The sequence below is a fragment of the Primulina tabacum genome, chromosome 9, assembly GCF_025594145.1.
Source record: "Primulina tabacum isolate GXHZ01 chromosome 9, ASM2559414v2, whole genome shotgun sequence".
NCBI classification, from domain to species: Eukaryota; Viridiplantae; Streptophyta; class Magnoliopsida; order Lamiales; family Gesneriaceae; genus Primulina; species Primulina tabacum.
The window spans coordinates 35,463,001-35,477,956 of NC_134558.1; the positions used below are offsets into that span (position 1 = coordinate 35,463,001).

The 14,956-nt window shown below is 33.3% G+C and overlaps 3 protein-coding genes across 7 annotated transcripts; 1 reads left to right on the top strand and 2 right to left on the bottom strand.

The window, feature by feature from the left end:
- Positions 1-1,621: 1,621 nt before the first annotated feature.
- On the bottom strand, positions 1,622-6,073 carry LOC142555579 (carbon catabolite repressor protein 4 homolog 4). 4 transcript variants are annotated; one of them, XM_075666508.1, is made up of 11 exons: positions 5,924-5,967; positions 5,484-5,548; positions 5,148-5,248; positions 4,965-5,005; positions 4,300-4,349; positions 4,068-4,137; positions 3,834-3,955; positions 3,353-3,483; positions 2,646-2,796; positions 2,140-2,287; positions 1,622-2,068 (listed from the first exon to the last, which is right to left on the bottom strand). In XM_075666508.1, exons 2-11 carry the CDS (start codon positions 5,534-5,536, stop codon positions 1,769-1,771), a joined length of 1,167 nt encoding a protein of 388 aa, XP_075522623.1. In that variant the 5' UTR covers positions 5,537-5,548; positions 5,924-5,967; the 3' UTR covers positions 1,622-1,768. The 4 variants fall into 4 exon arrangements, with proteins under 4 accessions (XP_075522623.1, XP_075522624.1, XP_075522625.1 ...); XM_075666509.1 differs by lacking the exon at positions 5,484-5,548 and having other exon boundaries at positions 5,924-6,073; XM_075666510.1 differs by lacking the exon at positions 5,484-5,548 and having other exon boundaries at positions 5,148-5,274; positions 5,924-6,004.
- A 157-nt stretch (positions 6,074-6,230) lies between these two features.
- LOC142504452 (uncharacterized) lies at positions 6,231-6,803 on the bottom strand. Its single transcript, XM_075617315.1, has one exon. It carries the CDS (start codon positions 6,801-6,803, stop codon positions 6,231-6,233), a length of 573 nt encoding a protein of 190 aa, XP_075473430.1.
- Positions 6,804-9,564: 2,761 nt separating this feature from the next.
- On the top strand, positions 9,565-12,749 carry LOC142555580 (pectin acetylesterase 8-like). Of its 2 annotated transcripts, none has more exons than XM_075666512.1 (13): positions 9,565-9,786; positions 9,876-9,997; positions 10,091-10,173; positions 10,456-10,585; positions 10,682-10,761; positions 10,875-10,961; positions 11,058-11,182; positions 11,267-11,327; positions 11,397-11,450; positions 11,556-11,633; positions 11,751-11,856; positions 12,228-12,373; positions 12,480-12,749. In XM_075666512.1, exons 2-13 carry the CDS (start codon positions 9,877-9,879, stop codon positions 12,615-12,617), a joined length of 1,209 nt encoding a protein of 402 aa, XP_075522627.1. In that variant the 5' UTR covers positions 9,565-9,786; position 9,876; the 3' UTR covers positions 12,618-12,749. The 2 variants fall into 2 exon arrangements, with proteins under 2 accessions (XP_075522627.1, XP_075522628.1); XM_075666513.1 differs by having other exon boundaries at positions 9,591-9,819; positions 9,863-9,997.
- The last annotated feature ends 2,207 nt before the right edge of the window (positions 12,750-14,956 follow it).

The window sequence follows — 14,956 nt, forward strand, 5'->3', positions numbered from 1 at the left end:
ATGATCAGAGTTCTATTTTAAATAAACTATTGCTTAAGTGTGATTTAAATGTAATTAAATTATCAAATTGAACAATCAAGCGTCGGTTCGTTGAAACCACCGAACTGAGATTGTTCAGACCATCCGAACTAGCTAGCAAGAGAGACTGCGTGTCAAAAGTACATCGACACGTAACAGATCAAGCGTTGTGAACCCTAGATTGGACGTTCCAAAGCTAGGTAGGTATCAACTCAGGTTTCAAAACGAACATGTCAAATAATGCATTTAGAGTTCGGACCATCCGAACTTTTCATATTTATCAGTCAGAAGAGTTACGAAGTGATTCCATTAGTGATAGCAGAGTGAGCAGCGAAGAAATCTTTCCCAAAGGGCTATCGACATACGCATGTATAGCTCTGCAACATTAGTTAAGATTGGGGTTTGATTATAAAAGTTGGAGTATGATTTGTCAATAATACTAGTATGATGAATATGTTGTCTAGAACTGAAGCTTAGGATTTCTAGACCAATGCTTAGAGTTACATAATTGAGATGACCGACGTAGTATGCATTCTTATATTAGCATTTTACTTGATATTCTTTGCATGCTTATGACATAATAGTATGTTACATCACTTTATCATGTTGACCCAATATCCTATGAGATAACATCTTGTATGGGGTTGCTCAACCCTTTTCTTTCGTGGATGGGCGGGGATCGAGAGTCACAACTCACAATGACCGACGGGTCGAGCGAGCCCTGATGATCCGGGACATTTTAGGTCAACGTCTTGATAAGTAGTGTGTTAGTGATGGTTCATGTTAGCAGTTACACGTGATGGCGCCAAGACCAGATAAGCATGATGATGATCCAGTTTTGATCTCAAATATCCCGTACATGTTTAATGCATTTGCGTATAGGTCTGTATACTTGTGTCTTATGTTTTGGGGAATTATCACTCACATTCTTGTTTTTATCTCGAACATCCAATTACACGGGATAAGTTTCACGTTATACGGATCAGGTCGACAGTTTGGTTTCTAGGACAGATCGAGATTGGATAAACAAGAAGAGGTTATTTGGTCATCAGTATATTATGGTTGGTTTGTAAACTGTATTTTGAATTTAGTAATTCGATGTGATTGTAATAACTTATGGATTATGTTATTTTTAGTTATTTTCGCTACTTGATTAAGAGATATTGTTTCTCTTACTTTCGCCGTTATCTTTAGTTCAAGTTTTATTGCATGGTTAAGTTTGATCAGTAGCATGTCCGAGTAAAGGTTGCAGAACATTTTTTATTGCGTGAAAAATAAACAAATCTATATAATTTTTATATATTCTTTTAGACTCATTCTACCTCAACTTAGTTTCCAATTATCTGATTGGACAAAATATGATTGAACGATTAATTTAATAATTTTTTTTTAACTTTTAATTAACTTTTGCATCAAAATTACACATTGAATTTGAACGCAAGACTCTCTTCTTACAGAGAACGAAACTTTCTGTCGACCTAGAAAAGGTATAGTTTTTCATTTATTTTGTCTTACTAGGAAGTTATTACTACAATTTTCCTGCTAGATCTAGTATCGGATATCCCATATTTCAAACAAATTAGGTATTTTCTTTTTGGCAAACTTTTTCTTGAAGAAAAGTCGGTACTTTTTGTGGGAACCGACTGAAAAATCTTTCGAGTCATGTAATATAAAAAAACTAATGGAGTTGCCATTAGTCCAAATAAAATAAATTAAAAATGCACACATCACTCCAAGAAAATTCTACGCCTCAGACAACTTCAAACTCAGCACCAATGGGAAGATGATCACTTGGATGATAGTAGTTCGGCAATCCACCATCAATATCCGGCGAATCCACTGCCGGAAGTTCAAGATAACTACACGGTTTTACATCTCCAACAGGGGTAAAAAGAATATAATCAAGAGTACCAGTAAAACCAGGTGTACAGTTTGTAAACTCAGGTTCCCCTCCAATGAATCCATATACACTTGATAATGGAATTGGCAGCTTGTCGTCCATCATTTCCTGTCCCGAGGAAGTGGTGCCTGTGACGAGGTATTGATACACCTGAAAAGTATTTGATCAATGTATGCAGTCTGAATGAATTATTGAAGAAGGCTATGGTAAATATTTCTGACCTGATCACCGGGGATGGAGTTGAAGTCACCAGCAACTATTATCGGCGGTGTGCAGTGGAATTTATTTGATACCAATTTCTTGAATTTTGCTAAGCGGGAAAGCAAGTATTTGGCCTGCGCAATCTTGACATCAGCCCATTCGGGATCCCTGCAATTTGGATGGATATAGTCAAGTCTTGGAAATTTATGGATATTTTTTTTATGAAAAAATTTCAAGTAGGAAGAGAACCTTGTAAAAAGCTGTAAGAGAATCAGTACTCTTTAATTAGGCTAGACCCAAGAATTTGGATCAAAGAAGGTGACTTGGTGTATTTTGAAGGAAAAACTTAAAATTTCAAGAAAAATTACACACGAAACTGGAAATTTTTAATTCGATTGGAATTTACTATTTTCTTCTCTTTGTGTCCGGCTCTACCTTTAACTAAAATAATTTGTTTTCCAATACATACGTCCAAGAGGAATGTAAGTTGTAAATGGAGAAGATACGTGAAGAATAACCAGATTACCAGAACAGATGAGTGTTGGCAATAATAATATGATTGCTGGATGGACTGTTAAGCTTGAAGGCAGCCATTATTCCAACACAATCACGCTTTAATCTGACACGAGGGTCGTTAGGATCTCCACGGTCCGCTTGAGGGTCTTTTAGCTCCACACCTGAATTTGATTTGCTGATCAGTGGTTTCATATGTAGCGCAGCGCTATATCAGTAATCTGAGCTAGCTTTAAGGCAAACACAGTCTGTGCAAAACGTCATAAGTCCTCAAAGATAATCTTGGAGACATGGAAATATATCCGGTAGATAACTACACGGAGCCAATGGTAGGCTGGAAGGGGCAGTTCCCCCACCACATCATTATAAAATATTACCACATACTTTCATGAGTACGTAATATCTATGCACAAAGAATGATAACCTTCCTAAAAGTTTCCCCGATTCACTACTCTTCTTGCTCCGCTGCCACCTATATCTACTTGAGAATAGCTGCTACAAAAGTAAACCACAAAATTCATGTAGTGAAACTTGGACTAATAAATTCGTTTTCAGGTGCATTGAATATAAAGTAAAATAAAAAAAGCGGGTAACTGAAGAAGCCTCTCTACGGGAAAAGCCTATACTAAAACAGAAATTTGGCTCTTTACAAACAAAAGGGAAATCATATGGAAAAGAACACGAAGATAAATCAAAGACAAAAATTAATTTTCAAATTACTAGTTTTGGATTCATCTTCAATATCACCAGCCAATGATTTGTCCACTTTATCCAAAGATGGGGTTTTTCCATCTCCAACAGAGTCCACCAGATCATTGTATTCAATTCTCTCTTTGACGACCAACTCTGCACTAATTACAATATCAAGACAAAGAGAGCTAGTTTACCAAAGAAAATACTCTTGAGTTCATTTAAGATTGTTGTAAAAAAAATCCAGATGTCATGATTTGCCCACTAAATTTTTAGGTGAAAAACCATATTTCAGTAAAACTAATATTTTGTAGTGGACAGTATTTCGAAAATACACATCACATTTTTGTTTGTCTATTATTTGAGTTATTGGAACGATGAAGTTGACGAGTAATTTTGATATTCATATATTTTGTAAAAGTAAACTTGTTTTTATCCATCCGGTCGCAAATAATATTTAGTTATAGACTATACATCCAAATTAAATATATTTCTCAAATTCATGGCACACCTGTTTTGCCTATAAAAGATTCCACATCCATCGCGTTTATTCCCACTTCTTTGAATATAGCAACTTGCATATCCCAGGATCTCCATATTCTTCTTGTAGAAGGTATCATACTCATCAACTTCCTGAGAAATATTTCTTTAAATAAGGGAAAGAAAAATGATTGTGAAACAGTATGAAGTATTGCATCTAAGGCCATCAGAATTTTTATAACAGGTGCAAGAAGGAAATAGAAACCTGCAGACAAAGAAAATCTGCCTCAAGGCCCTTGAGAATGTTTAATAAGGCTTGAGAACGAGCTTTCCACCTAGAGATACACTCAAAGACATATTTAGTAAAAACTCCATGAGTACAATATTATAAACTCCGTGGTTGTAGCAGAAACTCGTGTAAATTATAGTTGGATAGAACAACTCAAACGATATAAGAATTGTCCATTAGGAAATAATCTTGGCATTGGAGTTCATACTTCAGACAAGGTGCTGGTGAGTGAGGAAAGAAGGCACTCTTCACGTATGCCTGAAAAAATAATTATAGAATATAGTTAATAGGAAGAACAACTATATAAAGGAGGCAAAGCATAAAAGAAAACTAAAATTATAGAGGTAAGTGATGTAATATGCCATCTGCAATTAAGTTAACAAGGCGAGAACTCTTTTTAAGTCATTGAGAGCTATTGTATCATAAATAAAATAAATAGAATTGATTGAGGAGAAGGGAAGAGACGGTTCAATAACACAATATGTTACCATTCGATGCATATACTCAGCCTCATATTTGGAAACCTGGAACAATACTTCATTGCAACCTTATAAAGACATATCTAGTAACTATTTTATTCTCTCTAATTCTCTCAAAAAGGCTTTAAATGGAAGTCACATAATTTGATACTGTTGTCCATTAAAGTTAACAAAAGAACTTCAATGCCATAAAAAATGTTGAAACAAGGTAAAATATTCACTGGAAATCCAAAATTTATTTATTTAGTGCTCTATTTAGTCCTAAATTCATGAATTTCAGGATGCAATTTAAAAGCTAACATAAGTGCATCAAAAAATAAATCAAAGAGAAACGAGATCCAACTTAGTTGACTTTGAACAAACCAATGGCCTAAGCAACATAACATCTGTATACCTGAGCCAAAATATTATATGACACCAAACGGAATTTGAAGCCTGTAACATTGATCATTAAAAGGTATCAGAGCAAAATGGTCCTAAAATATATGGGTTTCTTATTGCCTAACCGAAAAACAGAAGAGATCCACACACAAGTGAAAGAAATAATGCTTCATTCAAGAACACGTAATATACAAACCAGCAGGTTTATTGATCAATATGGTTTCACTCTGCTGAACTGGCACAAATTTTCGACATATTGGTTCGGGACCCGTACTCATCTTGCTGTAACAAGCTACTCTGCAAGTCAAAGAACCACAAAATGTCTGCGCCCAATCTCAAAAACGAAAAAAGAAAATCAAATTTTATGTCAAGGGGGGTTGAAATTTTGGGTTTGGTGAACTCTTCATTTAAAAAGTGACCCTCTTCAATGTATTTCATTACATAGGGAGGATCATTTTTCAAAACAAAGGGTTTTCAAGGAAGTTAAAATGTCCCCAGTTAACATTAAATAATCCCCCATTGACTTTCTTGCCTGACCAAGCTCATGGCCGCACCCACACTCAACCTGCCATGGTTTTCCCACATAGGCTGGACCCTCTGCAAAAACACACTCAAACCATTTTCCATAACATCAAAATAACTACAGAGTTGCAAATATTTTGAAAAAAACAAAAACAAGAGAAGATGGTGGCGAAAAAAGGATATTCCACCATCTATTTCATGCAATTGGGCCCTTTTAACAACCAAATTTCAGGTTTTCGTAAGTGGGTCACCGAAAAACCATAGAATCAATTCACTTTCATAAAAGCATGAAAACATATAAACGCCCAATAAAACTTTCACCAGAATGGGGCATCACATAACATGAATTTGCAAGAAACATTCAGTAAACACGTGAACTCAATATTTAGTGTCTCTGTAATAGATATGCTCCATGGACATGAAATCTGCGGATACAAATAGCCCCAATACCTTGAACGAGGAAGCAAGAAACAGCACTTGACCATAACTTTCATCCCAGATATTTTACCAACTGTTGCTATGCAATAAGCTGAGCTATATAACACGGCGGCCGAATGACACGCTTCAATTTGAAAGAATTCAGGAGTTTGGGCTTTCTATCGGGCCTGGTTCGCTTTGGGTCAGACAATAATTATACTTTTGGTCTTGAATAATTTATAATAGTCAGATAAATTTATCTCGACTGTTTACGATTTTTAATCTCGTAAATGATGAAATTTCAATTTATTTTTTTTTGACAAAAAACTTGTAATTTTATTCAAAACGGAGTAAAATCTTCGATTACAAGCTTTACTAACCAAGCAGGAAACTCTCCACAAATCCACACGAAAGGTGAGGGAAAGGAAATAGCAAAAGAGATTAAAGAGTGCGCAACACCATATGTGGTGCGCAAAACATGTTCTAATTTTAAATGGGCATGAGTTTCCAATAAATTCCTAATATTTGTTTCAAAGGCCCCAGTGTATCCAAAGTCCTCTGCTGGATTAGTGACTGTTTGCACTGCCATCAGAGAATCCGATGTAATCTGGTTTATCCTTAAATGTTGAGTCTGGGTCATTAGAAAACCTTCCTCGATTGCAATAAGTTCAGCGGCTACTATAGATGGTGGTTTAGTAATTTGCTTTCCAAAGGCTAGCAATGTATGGCCCTCGTGATTTCGCACAACACCGCCAATTGCATATCGATTGGAATTGACATTATAAGCTGCATCAACATCCAAACGCAATTGGTTGATTGGTGGTGCTATCCATCGACTCGGTGATGATATATGTTCTCTTCTGCTTGCTGAAGTTAGTATTGATGTTCTCGCCTCTTGGTAACCGCAAAGCATGGTCTTGCACCATTCGACATTAATCCCCTTCTTCTTAGAATCATTGTTATGTACTGCAGTGATTGTCACGTCAATATTAACGAGAAAAAATACAAAAATTATTAAAAATCAAAAGATAAATCTAATGATATGATAATCTAAATAATACAATTCTAATATAGAAAAACAAAACTACAATTTCCCATGTTTTATGGGTTTATGGATCATAGTGTTTCTTTAATTATGCTATTGCTTCTATAATTGGTCTAATTTAATTGGTGTCTACAAGATAATTGTAGAAAGTGGTTGATTCAATCATGCACATTAAACCACCACCACAAACACATATGTCCATATAATTGGTCCCCTTACGATTGGATCATTTGGGCTTTATATAAAAAAATAAAGATTCCTGCGAGTTTTTTGCAATCTTTACCTGTAAAATATACTTTATATAAAAAGTAAAGATTCCTACGAGTTTTTCGCAATCTTTACTTGTAAAGACTATTACTTTAATTTCCATAATCATCGTATGTATGTCAATTTTACACATTTAGGTGCTGATTGATTCGTATGATAAGACGATAAAATGAAAAATAAAAACAACAAAAATATTTTTTGTTTTAATTATTTTAAAACTCGAGCTATATTTAAATCATACAAAAACGTTGAATCTCATCCATCGTATCAAAAATGTAATCGGCAAATATTGATGAGATTCATTTGTTTATCGAGTTGCTTGAATGAAAAAACTTTTACACTGTAATCAATGGAACGATTAGGGAAATTTTCTTTTATTATCCTTCGTTATGCATATAAATAGAAATCATAAATACATTCATTTGAAAACAATATAAATATATTTTTTTTTATCATTTTAATCATAATAATTTTCATTTCGTGCTCTTCATCAGTGCTTAAAAAATTAATTATGAATTTTTTTCAATTGCGAAGTTATCGAAATTTGTAAAGAAAAAGTTCATAGTCACTTTATTTTAAACGTTTGAAAACATTACCTAAATTACGCGGCCTTTAGTGAAATTATATTTCGTATATTATGGGTATAAAATGAAGGGAAGAAAAAGGGAGTGAGTGCGCAAAAGAATGGACATCCACTTCACTCACCTCTTTTTTAGAGGGACGCTAAAGCAAAACATTCCGAGGATTCAAGAATTTAGTTAAAACAGCAACAAGAACAATGATACAAGTAATGGCTTGTTAATTTTATTTTAGGAGAAATATGGTTTTTTAGTAAAATTACACGTGTTATTTGAATTTATTTATTTAATATCTATGCTAATTTGTATTTATTTGGATTGTACTAATCTAAAAAGTGGCTTTCTATTTCTGCAAGATCGCATCAGACAAAACTAATACGCGATAAATTCGATCGATAAAATATTGGTACGAATAATCGTATTCATAATCATTTGGTCGGTCGCGTGTTTATTAACTTCACCAACTCGAACATCTCATGTGAGTGTTGATAGTGTCCGTCTCACATAATAAATATATAGGTCTCATTTGATAGGTATTTTAAAGACATTTTTAATATAGTAAGAGTTAAAAAAAATTAAAATATGTGATTGGATAATATTTTTGTAAAACGTTTTTTTATTTATTTTTAAAAAATGTTATACAAAATAGTTTTTAAAGAATAACTGAAAACTATTTTTTAAATATTTAAAATTAAAAAAACGAAAGTTCAAAAAATAATACGATAAAATTGTTTTCTAAAAAAATTCCAAATACCTTTAATATAATATATATATAAAACAATTTTATAAAAACATTATATAATTATGCTCTTCATTATTCTTTCGATATTCGTCCCAACTTTATTAATTCGCCTAATTTATTTTGTCCTATATTAAATGTATGGATGCGCCCAATCAATTTACCATCTTGTAATAATTATAGATACAAGTCGCCGCCATGCATAGGTCTCCCTCAATTAAATTATAAGGAGACAATGATTTCTCCATTATTAAAGACAACGATAACTTTCATGTTTTATCAAGTACATTGTCAACATTTGTGAAATGAAATAAATTCTAATTCTAAAATTAACCATTCGTATTGGTTTCGTCCACCGAACATCATTACTCGAAAATTGCTTAATTACCCATTTTAATACATATTTCAAGATTTAATTCTATGCTAAATAAAATAATAAAAAATACAGATTTCTTGGTGAAAAAAACATACTAAAATATGCATCATGATGTTTGCTTTTGTCCTACTTTCAGTCATTCAATGCCGAGCGCGTTCTTTGATAAGATTCTTCTGTGGTTCCACATGCGTGGAATGAACACCGGTCGTTTTTTTTTTTCCTTCAAATCAATAAAACAAAAGATATATCAATCAAAACGATAAAACTTTTAAGTTAATATATTCCAGCTTGTAAATAAGATAGTTGAAATGATTTTTTTGTATAAAATATTATTCTCTTTTTCGAGGAGTTTGGAATGAAAGAATGAATCTAAGATATAAAAAGCTCTCTATTCATTTCTAATATTGTATCATAGTTTCGATTTCAACGTTATGTGTTGGATTGCTTGTATTTGAGCCACTCGTTCTGTTCATAGTCGGGTCATTTGTAAACTTCAAGCTTCAGATTTTCATTCACGGGCGTGAGAGGAGTGTTAGTTGTCCTACATTGGTTGAATAAATTCTCTGAGAATTGTATATATGGAATTGAACAATTCTCACCCTTAGAATATGGGTTATGTTACGTTTATAAATTGGGTTACATGGTATGTTAATTTTAACTCAATTGTACATTTTTCTTAAAGAAAATATATATACTGGTTAAGTGTATATATAAAATCCAGCGGAGAAAACACAATTGTCGGCGGGTTACCTGTGCCCACATGGACTTAAAGTTTGTTCAAAAGGTGGTGTTATGCATAGTTTGACACCAGTTTTTTTTCTCAGTTTATCGTCAATTTTAGCTCGGAAACTAAAAGTTTCTGAACTTGGGCGTTGGGTTTTTTCAGTCGAGGTACGTTTTCCAACTTCCAAGGGATTTGGATTCGTCATCATCATAATTATTTTTATTCGCGAGTGTAAACAAACAGTGAAACTTGACAGAATGATGAACGAAAGGTATGAGCGATTGCTGCAAACTCTGGTTTTTGTGCTGATTATGCTGAGAATTGAGTGCTACAATGTGGACATCACTTATGTCAAGAGTGCTGTGGCAAAAGGAGCTGGTAAGAATGTTAAATGGAATTGATGTAATTAAATTTTTTTTATTATTCTTAATTATTATCATGATTTATTTTTTGTGTGGTCTTGTTTCGTAGTTTGCTTGGATGGGAGTCCACCAGCATATCATTTTTCTGCGGGATTTGGAGCAGGGATTAACAACTGGTTGATTCAGATTGAGGTTAATTGCTGTAGTTCATCCAATAACGTGATTAGTTAATCTTGTAGTTGTATGGTGCTCGGATCAGAATCGAATTAGATGTAAATCAAGTTTACTCGCAAAAAGTACATCATAAACCATCAGACGGAATTTCTCGATCCAACTCCGAATGAACTGTCTATAGATAAAATCGTATTTGATTGATCTCTGTCACATAATGTATGAAGTATTTCTTGAAGGTTGCTTATGAAAGTTGGGATATAAAATGAGTCTAAATTGTTTGCATACTTTTGGGTCTATTAGGGAGGAGCATGGTGCAACAATGCCACGACTTGCCTAGCTCGAAAGAGCACCCGATTAGGCTCCTCCACGAAAATGGTTAAGACCCTTTCCTTTTCTGGGATGTTGAGCAACAAACCACAGTTTAATCCTGGTATAGTTCAATATTTCATTTACTAGAAGCCTACTATGCCTCGAGTGTTTTTTGGTGTTTTCCGAGTTAATTATATGGTCCATTGTTGATTTCCAGATTTTTATGACTGGAATAAGGTCAAGGTTAGATACTGTGATGGATCATCATTCACTGGTGACATTGAAGCAGTAAATCCTGTAAGTTTTTCAACATAATTTTTCTTAAATTATAAAAATTTTCCAAGTGGATAAAAGTATGAATTTTCCGAACACCGGTACATGTACATCTGACATGTTTCACATTTATTCAGGCAACTAAACTGTACTACAGGGGAGCAAGGGTCTTCCTTGCTATAATGGAGGATCTACTGGTGAAAGGAATGAAATACGCGAAAAATGTAATGTTTTTCATTACGATTAATCATACTGATCAACCTTTTTCCACAATACAATGAATAGTATACATAAAGATCCTCCTTTTAATGGTAATTCAGGCTATTTTATCTGGATGCTCAGCCGGTGGATTGACATCGATTCTTCACTGTGATAGATTCAGGGCTCTTGTTCCTGCAAGCACAAAAGTGAAGTGTTTATCGGATGCTGGCTATTTTATAAACGCGTAAGCTTTTGCATCAACTTAAATATCTCAAGAAGTTGAAATAATCTAAACTCGGCAACAATGGTCAATCACTTTTTGAGACAGGAAGGATGTTTCTGGAGCTGAGCATATTAAAGATTTCTACAGTCAAGTTGTTGAAACTCATGTAAGATTTGAATTTCCTAAATTTTCGACTTTTTGTGATCGTAACTTGTTTATTTTTATGTGACTATAGGGATCAGCAAAGAATTTGCCCGGTTCGTGTACCTCAAGATTGAGTCCAGGCCTGGTATGATCACATTTCCTCAGTAAAACTTCCCCCTGGGAAGAAGCAACTAACATGTGCAAGGTTATTTTCATGCAAATTAAATAATATCGCGAGAAAATATTTCAGTGCTTTTTCCCGCAATACGTTGCCCAAGGAATTCGAACGCCCCTTTTCATTATGAATGCAGCCTATGATTCATGGCAGGTCAGTCTATATTTCCATGATACCAGATATGCAAAAATCTTGATGGTTAAATTTCGCTATTAAATTTTTTTCTGACTTCATTTATGTCAATCATAAGTAAGTGTATGTGTGTAACAGATAAAGAACATTCTGGCTCCTGGAGTTGCTGATCCTCATGGTCTTTGGCACAACTGTAAGCTTGACATTCTCAAATGTTCATCTGCTCAACTCCAAACTATGCAAGGTTTACCCCATAATCTATCAGTTCTTTCTTCATGATTTCTACATAGTACTAGAGTAGTATCATGGAGAGAAATTTGTCCTGAGTTTTCAAGATTCCACGGCAGAAAACATGAATTTCAATCTACAACTTTAATCTCATCTAAATTTTGTTGAAATTAAACGATAACAAAGTATCATACTGCAGAAGAACTTTTGTCCCCCAATCTTTCATCAGGTGGGGAGTCAAACCAGACAATCTGGTAGTAAACTGTTGGTTTCCTCATTGATTTTGGATTTTATCAGTCTACCTAGTGAGAGTGAATTATCTTCTTAAAAACATAAATCTTGCAATATCAAATGACTTAATTTGTATCTGATATAACATGTTTTTAGGTTATCATACGGAGTTCTTGAGCTCATTGACAGGATTAGGCCCCTCTTCTACGAGAGGATACTACATAAACTCCTGCTACTCTCACTGCCAAACCGAAACACAAGAAACGTGGCTCAGAAGCGACTCACCTAGACTAAATGGCAAGGTTATACAAATCTATGAACTACTTCCACACAACTATTACCCGTTTTTCGTTTAAATTTTGGCGAAAATGAGTGCATTCACACAAAAAAAACACTTTCTTTATATAGACAATTGCTCAAGCAATTGGAGATTGGTACTACGACAGGAGCCCGTTTCAGCATACCGATTGTCCTTACCCTTGTGACAAGACTTGTCATAACCGTGTCTTCGAGCCTCAGGACTATCCTTCTGCAGGAATATACTAAATCCGTCGGATTCGTCGAACTATGTTAAGTTACAGATGAGAAATGCATTGAAGGTGTTCACAATAAATGTACTGTGGCTTTTGAATAAGGGAGAATCTAATGTTCTGAAACACAGTGCTTTTGATTTGTTCATTCTTATTTCAATATCATTGGAATATATTTACAAGTTAATAATTAAAGTGGTATTTATAATTGCAGGATAATAAGTTTAAGAATATCTAAAAAGTTGTAGAGGCTTTTTTTGTTAATTCAATTTAATATACTCTATAAAAGTTTAATGATATTAAAAATAGATTTTTGTAAAATTTTAAAAGTCCAGTGATATTCAACCTTGATTTTTAAAAAGCTTTTAAAAAAAATCTAAAGTTATTCAAAATGTCAATAAAATTTTAAAAATTCCATGGAATTCACTGATATACAAATATTAAAGTTTAAATACAATTATAATTTGTCAAAAAATGTATTTGATCTTATTTATAGATTTGGATGGATTTTTTAAATTTATAACGCACATATTTCACTCTATATCTCTTTTTCTCTTTCTCATCTCGCGTATTCTCTTTATTTCACTCTCTCTTTATCTTCAAAATGCATCTCTATACATACACTATTTAATTATCTCTTTTCGTCATCATATATTCGTTTTTGGCTGATTCAGGTATAAAACCTATATAAAAAAATTTAATTAACTTATTTTTACAGTATTATTGAGGTACAATAATCGTCTATGCTAGGAAAATAATTGAATCGTAGTATTTGTGCTATTATACGATTTAAAAAATTTGAGTTGCACTATTATCATCATCTACAAATTTTGGTAAAACAACAAATGTCCTATCCTTAAATTGGTATAAGAGTCAATGTCACGATTTCGATTCCCTATTGATTGCAATGCATGCAATTATTGCGAGATCGATTGTTATAGTGCAATAATTGTCCATGCTAGGATAGTGATCGAACCATGACGCTTGAGCTGTTATACAATTTAAAAAATTTGAGTTGCATCATTATCACCGCTAATAACTTTTGATAAAGCGATAAATGGTCAGTCATACAAATAGTGTGAAATCAAAACAAAAACTACTAACGTCGTAAAAATGTTGAATTTATTTTGTGATTTTTAATCTATGATTTCGTGTCAATGATTGTAAAATTCAACAATAATAAAAGATGTTTCAAAAAATTATAAACTTAATTCAAACAACAAACATGTTACAAGCTTTTTTGGGCCCAACCTATTCAGATTCACACCGTTAGTTAGGAAATGAAGGATCCCACACCTTGTTATTGCATCATCAATCATGCTATATTGTGGGTATGTCGGCTCTTAAAAGTGTGGAAAACCACGGGATTGATGCATGTAGTCGACGGAGGTGAATAATCTGGATTGCTCGAGATGGCTATACTATTTTGAATGAGAAATGCTTGTCTCTTAAAAGTAATTCAAAAGATGTGGATGAGAATTTGCGGATTCGGTGGATGAAAAAAATTTCGATAAGTTGAAATGTAAGTTGTGTAGAAAAATTTTTAATTGTGGTATTAATCGGACGAAACAAAATATTGTCGATATCAAGGGAAATATTGCCCCGTGTAATAATTCTTCAACGAGGATAAAGTGAAGTATAAGCATGTCATCGAAGAAATACGGACAAAAAAAAAAGTGAAATAATACAAATGAAGTGGAAGTGCGAGAATAAATTGTTCTTGATGAAATACAAAGAAGACCAAAAAATTCCAGAGATAAGAAAGAAACTCACTTACTCTTAGTCCTATTGACCGATTTACATCCGTCATTGGCACTGATTCTTCGTTGAGTGGTAGTAAGAAGACGGAACAACAAAATATTATTGATGTACTTTGGAATTAAATTAAATGACACATACTGTACACCAATAAGAAATTAAAATCTATATTTTAACTTTTTTAAAAAAATAATAAATATGCCCAGTCGCCTAGGCGGCCAACTAATGTGGTGAGGTGACGTCATAGGAGGTGTTTTTTTTTTTTTTTTTAAAGGATTTGAATTGCGCTGAAAACACAGCATTTAGTGTTGTGCATTTTTTACACGAGATAATCACACGATCATGATAAAACGAGATCTCGTATAAAAAATACACATCACTTGATGCTATGTTTTTAATACAGCGGAAAATCTAAATCTTGTTTTGAAACAATGAATACATGTAATTTTATATCTCAAAGCAAGTATTTTTAATTTAAAACTTTTAAATAAAATAATTTTGAAGAAATAGAAAAAAATTTGGAGGGCTCCCCCCCACACGTGATAAATATTTCAACTCTTTTTCTTTCTTTCTCTTTTTTTTTTTAATTAATTTTTT